This window comes from Lepidochelys olivacea (assembly GCF_965140295.1).
Source record: "Lepidochelys olivacea isolate rLepOli2 genome assembly, chromosome: 8".
In the NCBI taxonomy this organism is placed as follows: domain Eukaryota; kingdom Metazoa; phylum Chordata; order Testudines; family Cheloniidae; genus Lepidochelys; species Lepidochelys olivacea.
Genome location: NC_140418.1, coordinates 32,840,944 through 32,867,517, shown reverse-complemented (window position 1 = coordinate 32,867,517; position 26,574 = coordinate 32,840,944). Strand labels below are relative to the sequence as shown.

Genomic DNA, 26,574 nt, shown 5'->3' with positions numbered 1-26,574 from the left:
GATGAACTGTACTGTAACAGAAGCTATTCTAAATAAACATGGAAGACAGATAGGTGATAAAGATGGTAATAAGTAAGCTACTTCTTTATCTTTTATAGTCACCACATTTCTTAGTGAATATCACTTTTCACAACAACAACAAAGGATAATAGCACAAGGCTATTTCATGCAGTCATCAAAACAAAGTGAACTGAATATTATATTTCCTCCTAAACACATTACCCCTGCAGTTTGACACTCAACATTTCAAGAGCTAGCATCTCTCACAAATTTCTTTATGAATTTTTTCTGATGGACTTAAATCCTTTAAGTGTCTATGGAAGATTATTTTACTTGTCATGCTAAAAGATTTTGATGGGAAACTACACTAACTCTAATTAACTGATTAATTTTAAGGGGAGCTTTGTGGGAGTTCAGCAGTAAACTACGCTAACTTAAGGACCAGATTCTGTGTTTTGGCTCTGGCTCTGTTTGTACTGCTTTGGTGGCGATGCAAAAGGACTGGATACTGCTTGTAACTCACCAGCAGAGAATCCCTTTAGGACAGAGCTGACTCCTGTACAGGATGTGCTGCCTACCAGCACAGGGCATTTGTGTCAGGGAGGAGAGGAGCATGGTGAAAGAGTGCTAAGCTGGACTAATACTTCACTGGAGTAAAGATCCCCTAGAGATCACATTCCAGTGGTGTAAGTTAGAGCAGTTCTCAGGCTGCTTTAACACACAACAGGGCCAAGCCACTGCAGAATCAGAGAGCTGTAACTGACTCTGCCTGCACCTTGAGGAGTTCAGACCCAAGGGAAAATTGAGCCCCTAATTTTTAAAGGCAGAATCTAAAAATCCTTTTTTCTAGGAAGTAATTGATGGAAAAATAATATATCAGGCCTTAAGAGAGATTTTTCTTAAATGAAGCTATCTAATAAAAACCAAAGTTAATGGTTTAAGCATGTCACTTTTTAAAAAAGTGTATTTGTTAAAGTGAAACACAATCAAACATCTCTCTAAAACGAGATCATAATAAAAGTACTAAAGAAGAAAGTAACATGATTTATTAACAAATTGATACCGAGGCATCACCAAACCAAAAGGAGGTGGCGGGGGGAAGAGCTGAACCACTCAGCTGTAGTGTATCCAAGCCAAATTTAGACTTTCTTCATAGGAAATACTCTCTTATGAAATTATCCAGTGAACTACAGTGTGTCTCGCCTGTAGGCATTTCTTCCCTTCAAAATTATGCATTTTCCTAGTGAGCTTTTCGTGAGCTGTTAGAAGGACCTGAGAGCCCCCTATTGAAAATTTAATCTAATTTAAATGTATTTACTTAGTCTAATCTCTTAGAAGCTATGCAGCAAGAAGGAGAGGGGTGATGGGGTTAGGTAAAGAAAAATACATTAGTTTTAGTGGACCACAGCTCATAGAGTCATGGAAATGCAGGGCTGGAAGGGACGTTGAGAAGTCATCAAGTCCAGCCCCCCATGCTGTGGCAGGACCAAGTAAACTGAGGCCATCCCTGACAGGTGTTTGTCCAATTTGTTTTTAAATGTGTCCAATGATGGGGACTCCATGACCTCCCTTTGAAGCCTGTTCCAGAGCTTAACCACCCTTATAGTTAGAAAGTTTTTCCTAATGTCTAACCAAAATCTTCCTTGCTGCAGATTAAGCCCATTACTTTTTGTCCTACCTTCAATGGACAAGGAGAACAACTGATCACCTTCCTCTTTATAAAAGGCTGTAACATATTGGAAAACTTATCAGGTCCCCCCGCCTCAGACTTCTTTTCTCAAGACAAAACGTGTCTAGTTTTTTTTAACTTTTCCTCATAGGTCTAAGGTCTAAAAGGTCTAAACCTTTCATCATGTTTGTTGTTCTCCTCTGGATTTTTTCCAATTTGTCCACATCTTTCCCAGAACTGGACATAGTACTCCAGCTGGGGCCTCACCAATGCCCAGCAGAGTGAGACAATTACCTCCTGTGTCTTACATACAACACTTCTGTTAATACATCCCATAATCATGGTAGCCTTTTTGCAGCTGCATCATATTGCTGACTCATATTCAGTTTATGGTCCACTATAACCCCCAGATTCTTTTCAGCAAGTCATTAAAGAGCTCCTGATGGAGCCATATTGGCCTCTTACTATTCTTCCTGTCTTTCCATTGCATCGGAATAGTTTGCAGTTGTGCCTTTAATATTGGCTCCCGGAGGAACTGCCAGCTCTCCGGAACTCCTTTTCCTCTTAGATTTTCTTCCCATGGGACCTTATGTACCACTTCTCTCAGCTCGTTAAAGTCTTCTTTTTTTGAAGTCCATTATCCTTATTCTGCTCCTCTCATTCCTTCTTTTCCTTAGAATAAATGAAATCTGTCATTTCATGATCATGGTCACCCAAATTGCCAATGTCCAAACTATAATCCTAGTGGGATTCTCTGGGTCCATGTCTTTTGTCACTGGAAACCAAATCTACCTTGGTCATTACGGGCCAAATATATTAATATATTATATATATATTATATAATATTAAATATATTAATATTTGTCTGTTATAAGCTTGGCTAAGACATTTGTGAAAGGGATCTCACAAAACTGGGTGACAGGGTAACAAAATGGCAAATGAAATTCAACACTGATAAGTACACAGTAATGTCCACTGGAAAAAATAATACCAACTATCCATATATAATGATGGGTTCTAAATTAGCTATTACCACTCAGGAAAGAGAACTTGGAGTCGCCGTGGATAGTTCTCTGAAAACGTCCACTCAGTGCACAGCAGCAGACAATAAGGGTAATAGTATGTTAAGAAACTATTAGGAAAGGGATAGAAAATAAGATAGAAAATATCATAATGACACTACGTAAATTCATAGAGTATCCACACCTTGAATGCTGTGTCCAGTTCTGATTGCCCTATCTCAAAAAAGCACAGGGTGGAACTGCAAGAGTTGAGAAGGGCAACAACGATGTCCAAGGGTATGGAAGCACTTCCTTCCATTTGCTTTGAACTTGCTGCCTATTAATTTCATTTGGTGACCCCTGGTTCTTGTGTTATGCAAAGGGGTAAATAACACTTCCTTATTCACCTTCTCCACACGTCATGATTTTATAGACTTCTAATATACCCTCCTTTACTCCTCTGCTTGGTCATCTCTTTTCCAAGCTGAACAGTCCCATGTCTGACCCAGTATGGCAGCCCCTATGTGCTTATTTGCCACTAAAAGTATTAATATTCACATAATGGACTTATTTTCCCCTTTGAAAGGAGAAGATATCCAATATCAAGGTGCCTTTTACTTGTTTTCTTGCACAGGAGACCTGTGTTTCTCCTGTTTAGCTGTGTCCTGTATATGAAGGAGAGGGGCCTCAACCAATATGCAGTTGTGAAGGTTTGATTTGGAGGCAGAGCTCCTTAAGTCTCTTTCTCAGTGCAGTGAACTGTGCAGTGAATGGATCATGGTTCCACACAATACTGGACTTATTCAGTTTACATGAACTTTTGAAAACTGTGTGCCTGGTGCAGAAAGTTTTCTACTACACTACAACCTTTTTTTACCGGGTGCAAAATTTTTTCCATAGTCCAGATTATGTACTGAACAGAGAAGTTTCAGAGTAACAGCCGTGTTAGTCTGTATTCGCAAAAAGAAAAGGAGTACTTGTGGCACCTTAGAGACTAACCAATTTATTTGAGCATAAGCTTTCGTGAGCTACAGCTCACTTAATCAGATGCATACTGTGGAAAATACAGAAGATGTTCTTATACATACAAACCATGAAAAAATGGGTGTTTACCACTACAAAAGGTTTTCTCTCCCCCCACCCCACTCTCCTGCTGGTAATAGCTTATCTAAAGTGATGACTCTCCTTACAATGTGTATGATAATCAAGGTGGGCCATTTCCAGCACAAATCCAGGGTTTAACAAGAACGTCTGAGGAATGGGGGGGTAGGAAAAAACAAGGGGAAATAGGTTACCTTGCATAATGACTTAGCCACTCCCAGTCTCTATTCAAGCCTAATTGAATATCCAATTTGCAAATGAATTCCAATTCAACAGTCTCTCGCTGGAGTCTGGTTTTGAAGTTTTTCTGTTGTAATATCACAACTTTCATGTCTGTAATTGCATGACCAGAGAGATCGAAGCGTTCTCCAACTGGTTTATGAATGTTATAATTCTTGACATCTGATTTGTGTCCATTTATTCTTTTACGTAGAGACTGTCCAGTTTGACCAATGTACATGGCAGAGGGGCATTGCTGGCACATGATGGCATATATCACATCGGTATATGTGCAGGTGAACGAACCTCTGATAGTGTGGCTGATGTTATTAGGCCCTGTGATGGTGTCCCCTGAATAGATATGTGGGCACAGTTGGCAAGGGGCTTTGTTGCAAGGATAGGTTCCTGGGTTAGTGGTTCTGTTGTGTGTTATGTGGTTGCTAGTGAGTATTCACTTCAGGTTGGGGGGCTGTCTGTAGGCAAGGACTGGCCTGTCTCCCAAGATTTGTGAGAGTGTTGGGTCATCCTTCAGGGGGATAGGTTGTAGATCCTTAATAATGTGTTGGAGAGGTTTTAGTTGGGGGCTGAAGGTGATGGCTAGTGGCGTTCTGTTATTTTCTTTGTTAGGCCTGTCCTGTAGTAGGTGAGTTCTGGGAACTCTTCTGGCTCTGTCAATCTGTTTCTTCACTTCTGCAGGTGGGTATTGTAGCTCTGTAACAGTCCTTGCTGCATTGACTACAGCATCTCTACAAGAGCCCAGTCCTATTCACTATGCACCTTGCATTGGGCAGGACAATCCAGTGGTGTCCAATAGCAACTAAGCAACCTTCTATGCAAGTGCTTAGCCAGAAATTTCAACTTGATTTGTTGGAGTAAGTTAATTTTTGTTCATAGACAACCTACACCATCATTCCCTTGGCAAAATTATCTGTCAGTGGCAGATCATCAGTTAAGTGGTAAAAAACACAAAAGGGAGAGTCACTATTCCTTATCCATTTTGGTACAATACTGTATTATTTCCAGACAGCAAATACCATTGCTAATTGGATTTTGGAAAACCACAGTGCCCTGACAAAATGGGTGGCACTATTCACAACATTGGTTCAAACCTGCTAAATGGCAAAGATAATTTTTTTTCAAACTAGCACTGACATGCTTTTCTGAGGTCTTTGCGTTATGTAACAAATGAATGAAGTATGGCAAAAGTTAAACATTTTTAAAGTGTTCAAGTATTACACTGCATTGCAAAAACAAAGAATACATATTTGTTACACTTTTCTGTGTATGTATTTGCTATTTTTGAAAATATTTATATAGCATACAAAGATAAGCTTATTGAGAAATACAGCCAGTTTTTTGATTCTGTAATGGAAAAATGTTGGCTTATTTTTCCACCCAAAAGCAATGAATGGTAAGTAATACATGATAAATACACAATAAACTTATAGATATGATGGTAAAACATCATCCTAATGATTTCATTTAATTACCCTGAAATGCATTGTATTTAATATTCACCACTCAAAAGCCAATTTACAAGTGAAAGAGGTGATGGGACTTATTCAGAAAGACGGACTGTCATTCATTGCAATAGTTATCTAATATACAGAAGTTAATAAAGCAGATTAATCTACAAGTCCCTTTAAGCCATCACTGAGTTTAGAACAACTGCCTCTTTGACCTTTAACCCTCCTGCTGTGCACCAGTAGCAGGTGCCAGCTGCACTAAAATTATGGCTGACGTGTTTTAAGGCAAAGTCTTTTCTTACTTTGCTTCTGACCAGCAGCTGACCCTGCAGGAGTGATTGTCTCATGTGCTGGCCTAAAGGCTACATAAACCAGTAACTGATAAACAAAAGCATACATACACCAGCTGCCTAGCCTTAGGGTACACATCCTACACTGACACCTCTAGCAGTTTATCCTGCAAGCCAAATTATGGCTTTTTGTTTCCATACATGCATTCTGTACAATACTTGTTACTTCATGGAACTAAACTTCCATCCACCCCAAGATCTGCCTGTGTTAACTTTGTCTCAGTCTGAATGATTAGGAAGAGATTCTCGTTTTGATTTAGCACCTTTAATAAGAGCATGCATTCTTCGGGTACATAGATAATAAAACTTAATTATGTAGTTTAGTGTTAAAATTCTTAAAAATCAAATGCTTTAATTCATATCTAATATTGAATCAAGGCATAGCACTAAACAAAACAGTACCAGAAAGAGGACTAGGCTCCTGTGTATTCTTCTAATTTCATAATTAACAGCACTCCAGTGTAGTGATAACTGGGTGGTTAGCATTATATTTTATATTGAAGTTACTGATGCATCTACATATACGCAGTTAGAGCTAGGTATAAAGCAAACAAAACCATATTTTTCATGAAGATGAGATGGCTCTGACATAGTTATCTTACTGATACAAATTACACAAGCACAAAAACAATTGGAGTAATGATTAAATGCAGTTATGTACATGGGAGACTACTAGTGTACATGTTAACATATTTAAATGGTTTCCCTTCATTAAAAAAATTATATATGATATTAAACCATCAATCAAAGCTGAAACACTAGAGTCTAAATGTATTGTCACTGGTTAAAATAAATGACTTTGAGACTGAATTTTGGCTCGCTCAATATGGTGTCTTTTCTGTTGCTTAGCCACCCAAGTCTCTGCTGGCTTGGGCTACATCTGGTATATTTCCATCCCTTTCAATTAATAAAGCAAGTTATGATACTATTGGATCACAGTTTTAAACTGTGCTAAGAGGCTGAAAACAGATGCCCTCGTGAAAATCTCTTATTGTTGTATCAAGGCATTTAGGGCTCAATTCTGCCAGCCTTGTTCCAGCAAAGCATTTAAGCATATGCGTAACTTTAAACACAGGAACAGTTTCACTGACTACAATGGGACTATTCAGGCACTTAAAATTAAGCATGTGCTTAAATACTTTACTGGATTAGGGTGTGAAAGTGCTCAGCACTTTTCAGAACTGAACCCTCTGAGTATCATTCTATTTCCTTTTAATTACATATGCATACGCTGGAGTTTCCCCATGAATTTTTCTGCATGGTCCAAAGCGTATGTATTATAAATCTCCTCAACGTTTTTATTTTGTTTAGTGTGAGCGGCTCCACACTGGCCATATATTTTATTGAAGTCTATGGGAAAAACAAATATACCACATAATTAAATGTATTAAAAAAAGGAAAATGGCAATTTGGAAGGCACTTTTTATTTTAATAATATCCAGATCTGCCTTTAGTTACAACTGGATATTGCATTCTTTACTTTCCTGTCCTAAACTGTTGCTCCATGTAGCTGTGAACTGTTTACGTTATTTAATTTTTTTTTGTTACCTAATCAAAGCTCTGAGCACCTGTGCAACATTAAAACATATAAAATTAAACAACATGACCCACATAATCTACTCATCATACAACACTAGCCCTCCCCCATCAACTGCCCCAAATACCTCAAAGCACCCTTCAAAGAAAACAGATGAGCATTAAAACGTGCCTGAAATCCAGCTCTGTTGAACAATTACCACATCCTACTTTAGAGATGGTCATACTTCTGCTGTGGGGAAAGTGACTCTGATATATTCTTTACTTACCTTACAGGGTTGTGAGAATTAATTCATTAGTGTTTGCAAATGTCTTTAAGACCCTTGGGGGAAAATGGCTATAAAAGTAGACAATTGCAAGGTCAAATGCAGATGATGCCTGAACATTTTCAGATGGGACTAGCATGCTACCTTCATAACAATTTTACAGAATGGGCATAATTTAAAATACAAATATTTCTAGTTTAAAAACCAAAGAACAGCTCTTTCTTTGATAAGCTAAGACATTAAGCAAATATATTAGGTTAATTTAGCTTATCGTACATGAAAAAGTCATTCTGAACTAACAGCACACATGAATTTAGAAGCTTTACTGGACCATTTATTTAATGACCTTTCTATTATGCAACATTTCCGCTCAAGTGATAAGTACAGTAATACTTTGATAGCACCTCCCATTCATTACCCTTAATTAATACAGCCTTGCAACACCCTTTTGAGGTAGGATCTATTACTCTATTTGAAGATGGCAAAATAAGTTGCCTGAGGACTCACAGGAAGTCTGTGGCAGAGCCGGGAGCAGAACCCAGAGCTATTTCCCATTCCCATGCCTTCAAGAGACACCAACACCTTAAAACATGAATGTTAAGTAGTTGTTTCTGGCACTATACCTGTCCTTGAGTCCCTATCTCATATTTGTGCTTTTAGGCTCCCATCCACTTATTTATAAATAATGTTGCTATGTGACAGAACAAAGCAAACAGAAAGAGAAGCGGTGTCCCTTTAATCACAAGGCCATACTTTTTTCTACCGCTCTAAAGGCTAAAGAAAAAGGATTGGTGCCTCCGTGATTATGGCAACACATACATTTAGTGAATTATAGTCAATGACTGAATCCCATCAGTTCATGGTACACAACCACTCACTGAGAATTTTATAAGAGAAGATTTGTTGTGAAATATTTCATGTCCAGTTTGGAATCAGAAATCTACACTCAAGATATCCCTTCTGTGCTTCTAAACTGGATACATGAACAATGAGACTTCCCCAACAAAATGTCCTGGCTAATTGTATGCAACAAAATAAGGTGGAGCCATAAAATAAAAGACATCTTTCTCTTTTTAAGTATGGGAAGATGTTCATTACACAGGGACTTTCATACAGAGGCAATTGTCACAAGCAACCAGTCATTTGCTTTGCCAGTGACTCCCCTGGCTTTTTCAATTTCTTCACACTCGCTTTTCAGTAAGTTTTTCCCTTTCCTGGCCAGCTTTCTCTTCTATAGTGAACCAGTAGTAAAGTGGTCAACTTGGGTTCATGACATCACTCCGTTACCCCAAAAATTACTTTGGATTGTGATGGTACAATTTCAGCAGTCTGACTGCACAGCTAGGCACAGAAGAATCCGAAACAGATGCCGTTTGCCTAAACACAAATATGTGTGGTCTTTTTTTTGCTAATTATGAAAAACGTCAGACAGAAACATTAACACATTTTATTAATGACATATTTTAGAGTGTTCCCAAGTGAGACAAATCTACTTTAAATCCTCATGTAAATTCACAGCATCTATTAAGTATGCTGTTGCTTCTCCTGCTGCTTACTACAATGAAATGGAATCAGAATTTTAAGTATGAAAAATGTACCATACAGTATGTCAAAATGCTTAACAATACCACTTCAATCTAAGCACAAGAAACAACAACAAAAAGGCAGCTGATTTCCTTTTTGTTGTAATTCACTTTGGGATACATGGCATGAAAAGCACTATAGAAAAGTAATTTTCATTGACTGACTGACTGCAGAAAAGAATGAATGTGGTTTCCATTTATGTCTCTGCTGAAGCATGATCCCTATAGCTCATGTCAGCTATTCAAAATCTGCAGTTAAATGCAATTGGTTTAAAAAAATAGAAAGACATGTTGGCTTTTTTAGCCTTGGCTTGAACCAAAGAGCTGCACAGCACATAAAAACATGAAGCTATTTGTTTCAAAGACGCTGTGTTAACATTACATAAGACGAACTCTTTAGAGTGACATTAGCTAAGAATGTAAAATTAAAATCACATCAGTAATACTGCCTCTTAGAATGGGCTCATTCTGGGTATGTGGAAGGTGTTGTTTCCGCAGCTCTTGCAATTATGCTGCTACCGGCAACTCCAATAAGGATGTTCATTCTACACAATTTTATTTTATTCTATTAATCTAGCAGACAGGACCAGCCACACTAAACAGACACAACTCTTAAAATCCCACTGCTCTCCCTCCAAGCACACTAACTCAACTGCCTACCCCATGGGGATTTTCCACTCTAAGGCATAACTAAATGAATACCCATCAACAGATTGCAGTTAATGGAAATACTTTAATATTGCTGACTGTTAATCCTAAATAATCTGCACAATTTTTATTTTATTTTTTTTTACCCTTGAGGCTCCAGCAGATTGGTGCCCACTGCTATACTTGACTAAACATTCAATCTCATATGTACTCCTTTTTTCAAGCTTTTACTGTGACTAAGCCACTTGTGGAATTTTATTTAACAGAGGCATATTTTCTGTTCTATGCTAAGTGCAAGGCAATGTATGTACTGTCACTGACAACACCTGTCACAAACTCTTCTAATAGGTTGTCAATGACAGAAGTCACACAATGATGAAGTTAACTTTTATAAAATGAGATTAGGCTGTATCTTGCTTTCATATTCCTCTTTATTAATTAGAGGAAAATATTAGGACACAAAATAAGAGGTTTTATGTGCATAGAGATAGTATGACTATGTGCCTCACTGCCATGTCACCTCTATTATTTTCATCATAAAGCCTGTTATATCATCATCAATAATAACCTTTTGAACTTGTATTGCATCTTTCCTCAGAGGACCGTAAAGTGATTTGTAGAGAAATATTATCAATCCCATTTTATGGATGAGAAAACTGAGGTACATTTCAATTTCAATTTGTCTGATACAAAAAGAAAATCATTTGATCAAGATATTCTAGTTTCATAGCTCGTTAAACAACTTTAGAGAAGATACTCTTCATGATCCACTAGAAACTTTTAAATGTCTAATTATGATTCCAGAGATTTAAGCTGAAAAAAATGTTCTAACTAGTAAATAATTACAGTATCATTGCATCAGTTTAGTTTAAAGAGCTGACAAACCTCTCTAAACTCAAAGCACAATTAGTCATTAGGGTCTAGTTTTTCAGCACTGTTAAGCAATTTGTAACCCATTCCTTTTAATAGGGTTATGCATTACTTAACCGACACAGATGTCTTGAAAACTGAGACCTCTAGTTATGAAGCAGCAACCTTGTTCATTAGCCTCCATGATAGTCAAATCATCTATAAAACCAGTGTTTAATGGCCAGCCGATGAATAATCAATGGCTCACTTTTCATCTGAGTGTGAAAATGAGAATAATCTAATATCTTGTCCCTCTGGTAAGATGCAAAGCCTTGAGTTCCGTTTCTATTCAGGGCTGATTTATAACCCAATGGAAACCTGATGTAAACATATGATCAATGAGTCCCATCACTGCTAATAATAACCCCCAACCGGCCCACTCCCTCATCTCAAAAGCCATCCCTTTAGGCTATTAGCTCCAGCCAGCTAATCCTCTCTACTATTCCTGCCTGCTGCTTTTACCTTGGCCATCCGTTCAGTCCAGCAGACTCAGAAGTAATTTTATACGCTGCAGAGAGCGGGTGGAATTGATTTTTCACTCAGTGCTCAGTTCCCATCTGAATAATTATCAATTTTACTGCCTCATAAAGGGAAGAGTCAAAATTTCAAATCAATTCAAAAAGAGCTTCTGAGACTACAGAAACCATGCATGAGAATAAAGGTCAAAGTTGTCAGTGACCTCGGGAGATGATGTCAGATATTAGTACACTGAACAGTTGACATCAGAGGCACTCAATATGATATGACTAGTGCTAATGCAAATCATATTTATGCTGACTACTGGAGACCAGTCATTAATATTTAAAAGAGTATCTGAAAGCCTGCATTCAAAATAAAATATAATGTATTCCACAGATTATGAAGTTAATAAAGATTGATCACTGCTTAGTCTTATGCTATAAATTGAAGATTACCGAGTATTATTAACAACACACAAAATATTACATTAAGGTTGTAACAAAAGCAACAAATGTGTGGAAATTCAGAGTCAAGGCTGCCCGTTCTGTCCTTTACACTCCCATCACTGTGCTCATATTACAGTACTGCCCACTCTGACATATGCAAATATGGAATCCATTGCTGGATTCCATAGAACTTGCACAGGGTAAGGGTACTGTGAGACATGATAATGGCATCATGTCATATCTCAACAGTGCCAGTAATAAATGTCTCAAATATACTCTCAATATGCTACTTGCCAGGTATAGTGGGCATGCTTAAAAAGTCAGCATTTGCCATGTTCATCCTCTAAATTAGAATAGTAAATAACAATTATCACACAGTTACCCCAGTTATCACATGCCGATTTTTTTTTTAAATGGCAACCAACACATTTGCTACCTAAGCATGAACACAAAGGTCATTGCAACATGGTGTTTTGTGGACATCCTTTGTTTTCTTTAAAAGCCCCAACAATTCTGTTCTTGTGAAACTGTCAGTGAAACTGTATTGGGTGTTTTGGGACCCCATGGATCCTTGCAGTGTAGTAGTTCTAGGCAGTGATGAGCTGCCAAAATCTTAACAACGGGTTCCCTCTTCACCCCACAAGGGGGACGTTGCCCACCCCCGCCGCCCCGGGACTCCTGCCCCATCCAACCCCCCCGCATTCCTTGACACCCCCCCCAGGACCCCTGCCCCATCCACCCCCTTCCCCTGTCCCCTGACTGCCCTCTGAACCAGGCAGGAGGGTCTCGTGGGCCACCATAGTGGGCGCCCACGCCACCCCTAAGAGCCAGAGGCATCTGCCGGGGGGGCGAGATGGGGAGTCCTGGAGGTGTTTACCCGGGGCAGTTCCCAGGAAGCATCCGGCAGGTCCCTCTGGCTCCTAGGGACGGGGGAGCGTAGCTAGGGGAGTAACAGGGGGAACGGCCGCTCCCCCACTGATCACATCAAAAGTGGCGCCTTAGGCGCCGACTCCCTGGGTGCTCCGGGGCTGGAGCACCCACAGGGAAAATTTGCTGCCCGCCCTGTGCCCGGCCCCAGCTCACCTCACCTCTGCTCCTCTTCCTCCCCTGAATACGCCGCCCCGCTCTGCTTCTCCGCCCCCTCCCCCGGCTTCCTGCGAATCAGCTGGTCGGTGGGAAGCCTGGGAGGGCTGAGAAGCAGGCGGCGGCTTCCCGCTCAGGCCAAGGGAGGCGGAGGTGAGCTGGGGCGGGGAGCGGTTCCCCTGCGCGCCGCCCCCCCGCCCCCAGGATAGTTGCTACGGCGCGGGCGGCCCTCCTCGCGCCCCCCTTTCCCCCCCAGCTCACCTCCGCCTCCCTGGGCCTGAGTGCGAAGCTGCTGCCTGCTTCTCAGCCCGCTCTGGCTTCCTGAGCGAACAGCTGATTCGCGGGAAGCCTGGGGAGGCAGAGCAGCAGAGCAGGGTGGCGCATTCAGGGGAGAAGGCGGAGGTGGAACGGAGGTGAGCTGGGGCCGGGGGTGAGGCGGGGAGCTGCTGGTGGGTGCTTTGCACCCACCAAATTTTCCCCTTGGGTGCTCCAGGGCTGGAGCACCCATGGAGTCAGCACCTAAGGCACCACTTTTGGCCGGTTAAATTTAGAAGCCCTTTTAGAACCAGTTGTCCCTCGCGGAACAACCGGTTCTAAAAGGGTTTCTAAATTTAACAACTGGTTTTAGCGAACTGGTGCGAACCGGCTCCAGCTCACCACTGGTTCTAGGTACTAAAAAAAACCATATGCAATTTTAAGATAAACTAATTAGTCCGATACCCTGCACCTGTCTAACCACCACCTAACCTTAATGTATCTGGATTATAATGTACACTGCTGGGAGAAAAAGTCCTTCCTGACTACTGCAGTAGTCAGTTTCTTCCCTGAAGCGTGATATTTGATTGCTCTTATATTTGCCTTTGACACAAACCCCCCCAAATAAAATGTCACCTACCGCACAAATGAAATATTGTAGCACAATAGCAATCACATCCAACTAGAAAAATGTGCTGATTTAAAATACCACAATGTTCTTGCTCTACCTCAAATATTTTAGAGATACCCCCCTCCCTTTTAAAAAAAAGTAACTGTGGGGGATAATTTATAAAATGAGTATAATGATGAATATTGCATTTCCTCAGCCTATGAACTAAAGTGAAACCTTGTAAAAAGTTATCCTAAAATGTGAGTACAATAGCCATGTCATCAGCGTGAGAAAAAATATCTTCACAATACTTCAAGAATACTAGCATGAAAACAACTCTGAAATTAATTGGGGTGCAAATATATATCAATTTAAAGAGACCAATCCTGTTAGTAAATAATTGGAGTTATCATAATCTAAATTACTTCAAAATGATGAAAATAAATAGGGATAAACTTTGTTCACAAATTTAATAATATCTCAGAGGAAAGTTGAGCAGAGCTTAAGTTTACCTGCTGTAGGACTTCAGGGTTCTGTTGCATGAAGTGCAGTAATCTTTGTCCATCCTGTGATATTTCTCTACATCTTACTGGTTTCTTGCCTTCTTTTGCTATGTGCTTGAAGAGGGAGGTAACAACGTAGTCTAAACTAGCACAACAGCTGGAGGAGACAATTGTATCTGCATAAGCAATGAAAGAAATAGTTTTGTAATCGCTTCTGTAATAAAACAAAACAATTATTATGAATAACTTGCAGGAGTGAAGAAAATAATACACACAAGGTAAGCCTGGAAGCTTATTTTAGATATCAGGTTAAATGATACTTAATTTTACTACTTGTTCTTTTCCTTTTAAAATTTCTTGGTATTAAGCAGATTATGGCCCCAATCCTGCAATTCACAATGGACAGTGGACTGCTGGGTCCACGCAGCGTCCTACAAACTTCATTGTGGTTCTGTGTGAGCCGTGATTTACCCGCACATTGTAAATTGCAGAATCAAGACATTACTTTTACTTATATGAAATTATATATTCAGCAGATTTCAGATTTTTGGAAACTACGATTGTTTGTTTATAGCCTTTTTACAGAGTTTAAAAATTCAATTTAAAGAGACACCGTGAACATTTAAAGTAACTTTTTTAACCTCTTGACTGTTGCTGAGCATCTCAGAAGTGTATAAATGAAGGTTTGTATTCACAAATGTACTAGTAGCATCCCTCCCCCCCAATATTATGTATCATTTTCTAGTATACAAACGTGTGCCAGATATTTTACAGGACACACCTAAGTGGCGCTACCCTGCCCCTCAGAGCTTACAACCTGCACATTAGATGCCAAACAATGAGTGAGGATCACAAACAGCAGGGAGGGGAATGGGGTAAGGAAGGAGAAGTATTACAGTAAAGTATCAATTGATTACCTATTTTAAGGTGTGATGGTTCAATTACCATTTTTAAAAAAAGTAAAGAAGATAACAACATCATAGAAATTACGGTTACTGACTAATGTTCCATTGTTTTTCCTGGACTGTAAAGGCATGACAGCAAAGCAGGATATGTTGGAAGCAGGAGCAACAGCTACCTCATATCTTTACTGATTATATCTATAACTAAGGTAACACATTGAGAGATTAAAAGCTTAAACCTATTTGAAAGTAACTATGTCTGTCTGATTTATGTAAGTTATTTTGCTGCTAGGTGTCGCCTGCTGTGCTGCTGCTGTGGAAGTGGATTCTGTTTGTTTACATGCATCAGTGTGGCAAGAACAGCGTGCTGGCCCTTTTTTCTCTGTGCAGGCTCCTTTTCTTCCTTCTAGCTGTACTGGTACAAAATAGCAGCGCTCACCCATATCTTTTCTTAGTCTATCAGCTGACATTTTTCCTGGCCCAAAGCACACTGGCTGCAGTTTAAACCCTCAATCGCTAGTCTCAGCTGTAGTTTCCCTACCAATTCTAATACTGGGTTCTAATTAGAGTCCCAGTTTAACCAACTGTTGGTTCCTCATGATCCTAGCACCAAAGTTCTCTGTGCACACAGAATTTTTTAACTTCCTCATTTGCTGGATGCAGGTTTCAGTCGCAACTGATGTTCTCTGCAGGTGCAAACATCACGTTCAAACGAGCTCACCAGTATTTAGGGCTCCATCCTGCTCCTGCTGATTTGAGTGGGAACAAGACTAGGTCACTTACAGCTCATAGTGCTTACTTAGATGGGCTATCGGAGTAGGGGTGCGTGGGAGCCGGAGAAGGAATTAAACTGTTAAACGTTCATTTGGAAGGGAAGGGGATTAGAAGGATCCAATTAAATGTATCTTGAGTTCTTTGAACTATGCTAATTTGGAGGCTTGCCAACCTTGCAGTGTTCATTTAAATATATCCTTCTTGTCACTGGAATACTTTGATCTGTGTCAATTTAACTCTTTAAACTCTGTGTATCATGTTGTTTTTAACTTTCCTTTATCTAAATACCAGCATTACATAGTTTTCAAAGTTACATTCTTCTGAGGTCTTTGGAAATATTTAATGGACAACACAGTCACAACTGACCTCACAAGGCTATGTCTCCGCTCCGAGCTAGGGGTGTGATTCCCAGCTCGCGGACTCATACTTGCGTTACCTCTCATTGGGCTAGCGCACGTATCCGCAGCGGCACAGCTGTGGCAGCCCAGGTATGTACCCACCCATTTCATGCAAGTTTGTATTCAGCACAGCTAGTCTGTGCTGCCACTTCCACGACCCATGCTACCGCAATTACATCATCGAGCTAGCATGAGCACGTGCAGCTGAGCGGGAAATCACACCCTAGCTTGTAGCGTAGACGTAACCTGTGACATGATCCTGAAAGGTATTAAGCACTCCTGAGAGGTGCTGCGCTCCCTCGTTTTCAATGGTTTCCACTGAAGCTGTGGGTGTTCCAACACCTCACGGGAGCGCTTCATATCTTGCAGAAGCGAGCCCACTCCACTAAAATCAGTTGATGTTTTGCCATTGAACTCAACTAGTGCAGGCTGCTGGGAAGATCTGCCTGAGTAAAGACTGCAGGAACAGGCCCTTACTGTTTTCTCTACTAAAAACAGTCCTGCATATAAACAAGAGATACAACTGATGGCTGAACTGAAGCAACATCAATAACGGCAATGTATTTAAAAATACAAATTCCATCGGATGGCTTTGTTGTACTTCTACCCCAGTGATTTAACTCCATTTGGTTTTAAATTGAATACAACAAAGTAAATCATGAACATCCATCTATAAAATCGCAGTGGCTCTAAACATGTTGATACTGTGCAAGTAGATATTTTACATTCTACAGTAAGTGATCTTAGAAGGACAGTGGACAGGTCTATCCTATCACCAGCTCATAAGGATCTGATACAAGTGTTAAGGGCTACTTATATTGTCCCATAACGATATATCAAATATGCTTTTCAGTGCTCATTTTTCCTTCTGATTGCAAGGGCATCACAGACATAAAGGTCACGCAAGCCCACCAAACTGATTTTTCTGGGTGTGCAGAGCCTTGTGCTGAAGTTCTTATTGAATCTCACACAAGACAGATAATCATATATCTGGAGCAAATAAGTTTAAGAAAAAGCTACAATTTCTGGGCTGGAGGTAGAAGGAAAAGATGGAATAGGGAGAGAAAGGATCACGTGGGAAAACTGGGAGGCAGGCCTGGATAAAGAGGAAAAGCCAAGATGATCGCCCAAGCACTCAAACCAGTTATATATTTATATCAGCCTTAAGGTGGCTGACATTATTGCAAAAACAACTTGAAGAGGCCTTTTGGCTTTATCATTAACATTTAGTGAATGGTGCCAATAGATGTAAAGAGCATTATTTTTAAATGGCTTGCTAACATTCTTGAGCATGTCATAATTTAAGAGATTTTTTTGTTTCTAAGGTAAAGGTAAATGGGACAGACTTGTGTTAAGTGGCATTTCTCTGTCCATCAATTCCGTACACTACAATGCCAGCATTATCTACCTTTGTGGGTAAACTAGGAAAGTAAACAGATTTAAGCAACTTAACATCTAAATGAGAAAGCAAGGCATAGAAAATGTTATATTTTTCTTTTTCTCAAAGAATGGCATAATTGCACTATTAATCATAGGAGAATTAGAAAAGCTTCACATAGAGATTAGTGACAACATGCCAGGCAGGCTACGTTAAAAGGTTCCAATCCACTGAGTCAGCTGTGAAAAAGCCAGGTAAACACTTTAGAAGAGAACTGTTGGAGTGTTTATCCTTGCAATAAAAGCCTAGATGAGGACTTCCATTACAGCTGATTTACAGCCAGGGGCCTCCAAAGGAATAAATATAATTTCACAGTATATTATCAAGTGTGAAATCATGATGCATGCAGAGTGTCCACTCAGGGACAGAATGAACAGTGCTGAGAAATGAGGATTTGGGGCTTCTTTATTCTTCAGCTAGAGCTACAGTACAAATCTCAAATGCTGAGCTTCCATGAACTAAGAGAAATGAAAATATATAGACAAACATTTCTCCTAGGGAGGGGGGAAAAAGTCATTTCCTGGGATTTAATTTTTTAAATAAAAGAGGTACTTCATTTTTGTAATTATTTTTGAAGATGATTCATACGTTCTAATGGTTTACAATACATTTTACCCCATCAGACTGCTTGCAGCCTTGACACTGCTATTCTTCAAGATGCTTTTGCAGCATGCATGCTTTGCTTCACTAAGAGAGGGATCCAATTTATATCAAAATTGTCCATTTTCAAAGGGCAGAAGGCTATGTTGGAACATGAACAAAAATGAAATAATTGTTTGCTTCACTGTCAAATAACATGTATTACTCCATATGCTGGGATTTTTCAAAGAAGCCAAAGAGAGTTAGGAACCCAAATCCCAATGAAATTTAATGGGATTTGGGCACTTAACTCCCTTAGGATCATGGCCACTAATTGCTCTTATTGAGGGAAGATCAGCTTTTGTTGACATCCCGTTGTAGGAACAGGAAAATTACTCATTTTACTGTGTAAAGTTAACTACCTGAATATATGAATTGATTTTATGGCTTATGTGACAGAATCGATACCTTCCATCAAGAAATCAGTTTTCGATACATGTTGATGTTATTAAGAAACAGGATATTATAGCTAAATAATCACTTTACCACTCAGGCATGGACTGTAAAAAGGCTCTGTTTCTGATTGACAATTCAGGGAAAGACAAGTGAGTTCCTTTTAATGTGCAAGTGAGGTTCATTCAGATCAAAGGGTATGTCTCATTACTTAACATTTATGTAGAGTCAAATGTTCTTTTGAAATGCTAGGGAATGCAAGAGAAAAATGGGAAACATAACTGGAATTTTACTAAATATGGTAGATAGGAGTCCAATACAACTCAAAGTGAACAGAAATTAATTCACCTGCCAAGAAATTGAATCTGTGCAACTATTATTGTCAATACACTAGTGGAAAAGATTGCTTCAGGACCACAAAGTTACAATAAGGTTTGGATATGACCCAGTCAAAGTAGTTGGGTGTGGGGTGGGTGTCAAACTAAATAGAGCTGAGTGAAATTTTTTGGACAAATAGTTTATTTGGCATTTTGGTAGTATATAATAAAATGATCTGAGGACTCCTCAGTAATGTTGCTTATCTATTCAATGTCCGTTTCCCCACTAAGCATGCTTTTTCTAACAGGAGAAACATGGAATCTGTTTTGTGAAGTTCTGGAATGCTCTGTGATGCCTAGTGTACTCATTCATTACTACAGGGCTTGACTGACCTTAGAGGTAAACAACTCTAGCTATTAGAAAGTCTATATAAACAAATATCATACCTACAGGCTATTCATTAAATACAACTCCTTCCACAAAGTAATAAGAGAGCCATTCCTGACTATCATTTTAGGGTCTTGTTTTCTAGGCTAGTTAGAAAATGTAACTGCAACATACACATCTTTCTTTAAGGCTCTATACTCTACCCCCATATTTTGACTGAATTTAAGCTATTGAAATCAAATTTCAGTTTTAATCAAACATCTGGACAATAATCTGTTAAAAAGTGCTAATGAATGAAGATCAATTACAACCAGACTACTTTTAATATAATTCTAAATATGATGCTTGTTTACTCTGTGAAGTACAGCCAATAAATATTCTTTATAATGTAAAACCTAATTTTTCTTTTTTATTGATAAGGTTAGCTTAGCCATCTCTACTCATCTACCAGTCATGCTGATAAATGAAAAGTGAACAGCCGGAGGTTACTATTCCATATGCTAACAAATTTTATCTCTGAAAGGCAAAATGAGTCATATACTAACATTCTCTACTGTGAGGCTTATGGGACAAATATATCATTTTATATTTCACTGCTGTAAAACTTCTTCAATGATAACCCAACTAGAAGCACATCATTATTATTTTTAAAGTTTCTAATTTGTAGAAAGATCATTTTAAAATATTAATGCAATACACTACTGGCCAGATTTTCAGAAGAGCTCAGCTCCCATTTAGACACCTAAAATAAGTGATCAGATTATCAGAATGCTCAGCACCCACCGTCTCCCATGGTCTCTGGACAATAATTTGTTACACGGCAAATGAATGTTCTAATGGGCCACTTATTGTAGAAGGTTAAGTGAGAGTGGTTGGGTGCTGAGTTGTTCATTTTTTAAATCTCACTCTAATGACTACATATTCCCCACATTCCAATTTCAGCTAAATCATAAGTAACACTTACCTAGTGCAGTAAGTCCTTCAGATATTGAGGTAAGAATATACATTAGCACATGAGGTTCTAAACTGGTAATGAAACTCATATGATCCTGGGTGAGACATTCCAAGAGTGGGTAATAAGACTGACTTAGTTTTCGATATTGCTGAAAAAGAAAAAAAAACATTGATAGAAAGTAAGAAATACTATGGGCTAATAGAAATTATAGCATTAAAAATGCAAAGCTGGCTGAAATATTAACAAGATTATAAAAATGCACAGAATGATGCTGTAATAAGTCCCAATTATCTATTAAATTAACAGCTTTTTTCTACAAAAAAGTCTGTCTATGGTGGAAATCTTTGATTGTAGGTTACCATACAAATACATAAACTCAGTTTTAGTTTACAAAAATCCCTGGGTAATGAAGTCATATTAACCTTTTTATGCTACATCCCATTAGCAACTCAGTAAAATTGGTATAAAACATTATTCAGATCAAGTGTTCTGGGAACAGTTTGACAGTTCAGTGGCTAGTGCTTCCTCATGCTACATAGAAGACTTTTTGAGACTAAACCCAGGTTGGCTGAATGCACCACAGAGATTACAGTTTTGTGCAATGATTCTGCAACTTGACCCGCATAGACGGACCCTTGTGCCCACTGACTTTAATTGGGTTCTGTGTGGGTATAAATATATGCCTGTCTGGATCCATTTGCAGGATCAAGGCTTTAGAATGGGTTATTAGGGGCATTACCTTCACTACTGACATGACTGTCAGACTTGGCTGCATGGGCTCACTATCATGTAGCTATATACCAGTATTTGACTGGGGTAATTTTTCAAAAGGGCTAAGGCAAAAGTCTGCGTATTTAGCACCTCTAACTATCTGATTCATCCCTCAGTGTGGAAAATGGCAGTTCCGAATGAAAATGTTCTGAAGAAAGTTCCATGATCCGAGCTAAAGCTGATCATGCACTCGATTTGTTGTCTTTGAGAAGTGACAGTTCCATTGGTATGAGACTAGCCATCTCAAAAAAAGTTTGGTTAATATTTTAATGTTGTTTTATAGAAAGCACACCACAAGAGTTATATAAATTCAGATTAATCCCAGGCTGACAGATCATATAGGGCCAAATACTGCTTTAAATTATATCCAGGGAACCCCAATGTGGTTTTCCTGGACATAAAAAGCCAAAACTGGCTTCTCTCTTTCCCAGACATGTTTTTGTGAATATTTTGGAAATGTTACAATCTGCTATGACAATTCTATCATACATGGAAATACTAATATTCTAGATGTGGCTATAAATACACTCAAGCAACTGGACTAAAAATATAAATTGCATTTGAGCTGTTCTAGATCCTGCTGTCTCATTATAACAATTTGAAGCCTGTGGTGATATTATTTCATAATTCACATAAAGACTCCCAAGATGAATAATTGCTTACAAGCAAGTCACTGTGGGATACTGAAAGCAGCATTTTGACAAAGGCCTGGAGTACATTGTCAAAGTGGTTGTCCCCATACAACTTGAAGACGCCAAAGCTGACATAATTTCCACATAAGGCAGATTTGAGTGCAGAATAGCAGATGGAAATGCCCTTGAGTTTCAGTGGATAAACCTGATCTTTTGACAGAGTCCCAAGAGACAGGATCTGATTACCTGTTCAGAAAAAAAAGAAGAGAAAGAAACTGACATAAACAGTTGCAAATCTGGATAGCTCTGTCACTTAACATTCATTTCACTCTTTTATCACTTTTTGTCTTTATTTTTATTATTGCCTACCTGGATAGGATCTTTCTTTTGTAATTATAGTAAAAAAACAATTGCAAAGTTTTAAATACATAGCATGTATACATTTAAAAAGCTGCTGAGTAATTAAGAGTGTAAGAAGTAAAAACATAACCTATGGATTCTCAGTTACCGACGTAGGCCAACATCCTCAATTAGCACAGACTTTTCAACCAAGGCACAGACACAGAGCCTTCAGGGTGGTTCCCACATGGTAGATCTGACTGCAGAATCAGGGCCTTAACTGATAGTTTTCCATACTGTAACTTAGCCTGGTTTTGATCCATTACCATGGTGGCCTCTTGGGATGGTTGTTTATGTACACGCACATTAAACATACCACTCACACCACAGATATGTCCATTACAAAACCAACTATTTTACCAGTCCACAGATGTGAATCACTCAGATAATCTCAGTATTTCTAATGTAAAAATATTACAGAACAGTAAATATTTGGTGTTGCTAGTATGAAGCAATAGTGATTTTTGGTTCTGTTGTGCAATAACTCAGAAGAGCTCTTCTAATGCTCTCTATTTGTCTATCCAGGTACCTATATGACCTCCATTTTCATAGTATCAGAGCACCTCAGTCACTATTGTGTTGATCCTCACAATGCCCCTGTAAGAAGGGAGGTATTATTCCTATTAATTGAAGCACTGTGACTGTTATGGCTTGTCTATGTAACATCAGTGTTGGCAGGCAGAATCGAACCTGGGACCTCTGGAGCTAAATCACATGTGTAAGCCTCTACTGCATAAGCTAAAACCAGATGGCTCTTAGCCAAGGCTATAGCAGACTCATCAATCTCTAGGTGATCTAGGTGCCACTAGAGGGGGACAGAGCACCACACCCAGCAGGCATGGATTACATCTATACTGGGAGTTATTCCCAAATAGCTAATCCTGATTACCAATAGGCGTGAATGCTCTTACTCTGGAATAAGAGTGTCCATACGGATTAAGTTAATTTGGAATAAAGCACTCTTATTCTATTTTAAGCACCCTCCTCACTGGACCATATTCTTCTCATAGCAGGGTAGCTGCTAAAGAGTGAGATGTAAGCTTAGTACTGATTTTCTGTTACTGTTCTTCCACTCACTTGAAGTAATCCTTCAGAAATAAATACATAAACCAGCAATACAAGGGACAGTACTTAATGTTATTTCATTCATAACAAGGCCTGATTTTAAGGAGGCTTTCACATGATCTGCATCTGCAGTTGGGTACTTAAACCAAACAAGTGGTAGGATGTAACCCTTAAAATCTATTGGTGGTGTGAAAATATATGTGCATACGTTAAACCCACAAAAGATAAACTGTTGTTTTAAAATCTGGATTGGAATGGTAAAACAGATAACAAAACAACCCAAACTTTCACATTGGTGGTTTGGCACATTGCAAATATCAGACAGACACAGACATGGTATCATTTCATACTAGTATTCTTGGGCATTTTCTATTCAACTGAAAAGGAGGCAAATAAGTCTCCTGGATGCTTAAGTAAAACTGAAGAGACAAGGTGGGTGAGATAACATCTTTTATTGGACCATCTTCTGTTGGAGAGAGAGAGACAAGTTTTCAAATTTCCCAGAACTCTTCTTCAGGTCTTGTTTCTCGAATATTCTGGGACCCACATGGTTACAACAACACCACGTAAAGTAAAATTGGACTATTATAGTGAAAAGAAGAGAAAGGGGAGGGTACATTCCACAAGTTGCACCAGCAAGGAAACGTGAGTAAAGACTCTCCAAGCGTTGTAACCAATATGTTCAAGGCCAAGATGTTCAAAAATTGGGTACCTAAAGTTTTCAGAGACCAAAACTGGATGTTGGCATTTGTGAGAGTCTACAATGGATAACAGTATATTTTAGCATTCTCCTCCACCAACAGGTGTCGCTGTAAATGCCAATACTAAGCTACAAAAGAAGGAAATAGAAAAATAGTACCCAAGCATAAAAAACAATCAATTTTTAAATTGGGCAGTAGATTGAAAATCTAATACTACTAATACAGCAAGGAACAATTTAACCAAAAATTTAAAAAGAAATGTTATTTTATTAAGTTGCTAGGGCTGAATGGATTACTACACTATGTTTTGAAATACATGTTCTAGAAGCAATTTAAAGCTCATTAGAAATAATTGTCTCTGGCTACTAGAAAATGTGGTAAAATTTAATCCTCATCCAAATGTTACCTGGGCTCTGAAAACAGGAAATTGTTTTGTGCTACTGTGGCTAACCTCAACGCTGACCCTGTGCAGTAACTGCTAGAACAGCTGAAAGCTGAAGCAAAATTAAAAACTTATATCAAAGTATATCATGACAGAATGTAGATAAATAAAAACGGCATATTGAAAGTATTATTTTTATGTCAGTCTCCTATAACAGAGAGGTAAAGGTGTTACAAAAACGTAAAGAAACCACAAAACAAAGGAACAGATGCTCCCCAAATGCACTAGAACACAGTTCTTCTTCAGCTGGGAACCTAAGAACATATAACAAGGAGATTTAGGGTTTATCTACACAGGGACATCCAGGAAGGTTAATCTGAATTAACAAAAGGTGTGATTCTGAAGGGGATAGTTAAAATGAATTCCAAAGTGAATTAAGCTAAAGAGAATTAAGGCCACTTCAATTCTGAGTAATAGCATTCACACAGGGATTTAATGCAGTTTAACTAATGTAGTTCAAATTCACACCTTTAATTAATTTGGATTAACTTTCCTGGATGTCCCTATGTAGACAAGCTCTAAGAACTAGACTTGTATATACAGAACTAAAAGTGAAATTCAGTGACCGTATATTGCTAAGAACGGTGGACTCCGCTGTCCACAAATCCTGTCAATTTTCCCCTCTGACAGTAATTTTTTAAATTATTTGTATCCTTGAGGATTTTTATCATTCAGTCATACTGGCTGCAAGGGATACAACACAGTATCTTTTGCCACACTAACTGTGGAGTGCTACAATGAGAGTTTACCTCTCAAGCAGGAGCCTAAGCCAAGTCCAAATGAATGTAGGGTTGTTTTTTTTTACACCACTTCAGTGACTGCATTCTGTCACAAAGCCTGCTTAAACTAGACTGCCTTTGCCACAATACCCATGTCAGTGAAAAGGTATTATAATGGAGATTTTAGTCGCTGGTGCCATGGCATTCACAGCACAGCAATTGGTAAACAGACTTAAAGGTAGGTATCCATTTATTTAGGTTCTGACTTTCAGAAGTGCCGTGCACCCAAAATTGCAGTTAAAGACAATGGGGATTGAAGATACTCAGCACCTCTGGAAGTGAGACCCTTAGGCGTTTATACCATACTCTTCATTGCAATATGTAAGATATCCCTATATACCAGTCTGCCATTACATAGGACACTACAGAGAGTGTTCCACTTAGAGTGAAGTGGAGAGAAGAGATACATAAATCTGCAAACACACTCCCTTTTTTACTTGAACACATAATTCTTATAGAATACTGAATACAGAATGCAGCATGTGTTTGTGTACATATAGCAGTCCATAAACATGCCAATCCACCTAAAACGCAAGTTGTGAGTGGAAAGAAGCGTACAGTCCTCCCAAATGAATGTTCAGAAAAGTCATTCATATTTAAGAAATAAGACAAGAGTGAAAGTGCATTTGCAGACAGCAAATGCCTGCTTGACGTAACGGTACTGTAGGAGACACAAGGCCTGAGGCAATAGTTTTTCATTGCCTGAGGAAGGTCACATTTTCTTAGACATGCAGTGTCTGCATTTAAAAAAAGGAAAGAATCACATGCCAGACAGCTCTGATCAGGGAGTTCCAGACTGAGGAAACCAAAGAGTTGTAACAATAATCACCAGTGCAGCACGTTTAGGTAAAAGTGGACTGGCATTGGATGACCTCAGCTGCTGCTTGTGCATTGCAGGGTTGACCAGACAGAGAGACAGCTTGGACCGAGGTTTTGAATTGATTTATAGATCAAGAGGATCCTCAGTGTAACTGAGCCATAATCTGGAGTTTTCCTGTCGTTAGTTTGGTGCCAGTCAGAATTCTAAAAGCAGAATTTTTACCAACTGGATATAGATATGTCTCTGTGTGTGAGGATATCATTATTTGAGAGGAATCGAGAAAAAGTCTGTATTAACGTAATCCCTCATTTCACCTACTGATGTAAATCACACTATAACTAAGTTTATTTCTACATTTATATAAAGTATGCATCTGTGTTGCCAATTTTTGCAATTATATCATTAGTCTTGTGTTGTATGGTGTTTTTCTTAAAGCTCCACTTCATAAAATCATGTTGCTATATGAGGCTCAACTTTTGTTTAGAAAAAACCAAAACATGTTAACAAGGGGGGGTAATCCTTCAAAGGACAGCACAGGGATTTAGATACTCCAGTTAGCCAGAGATCCTCGAATAATAATTTATATAGTGCTTTATACATCCAAATGACTGTACAGACATGAACTAATTAATTCTCTCCTCTCCTGAAGTAGTATTA

The 26,574-nt window shown here is 38.9% G+C and overlaps 1 protein-coding gene across 3 annotated transcripts in view; it reads right to left on the bottom strand.

The window, feature by feature from the left end:
* RANBP17 (RAN binding protein 17) overlaps positions 1–26,574 on the bottom strand; it is a 268,639-nt gene that overhangs the window by 27,969 nt on the left and 214,096 nt on the right. For all 3 annotated transcript variants that reach the window (XM_084636664.1, XM_084636665.1, XM_084636666.1), the window contains 3 exons: positions 21,743–21,957; positions 20,318–20,456; positions 14,114–14,280 (listed from right to left, as the gene is read on the bottom strand). In XM_084636664.1, the coding sequence (XP_084492790.1) occupies positions 14,114–14,280; positions 20,318–20,456; positions 21,743–21,957 (521 nt within the window). The remainder of the gene's footprint in view (positions 1–14,113; positions 14,281–20,317; positions 20,457–21,742; positions 21,958–26,574) is intronic.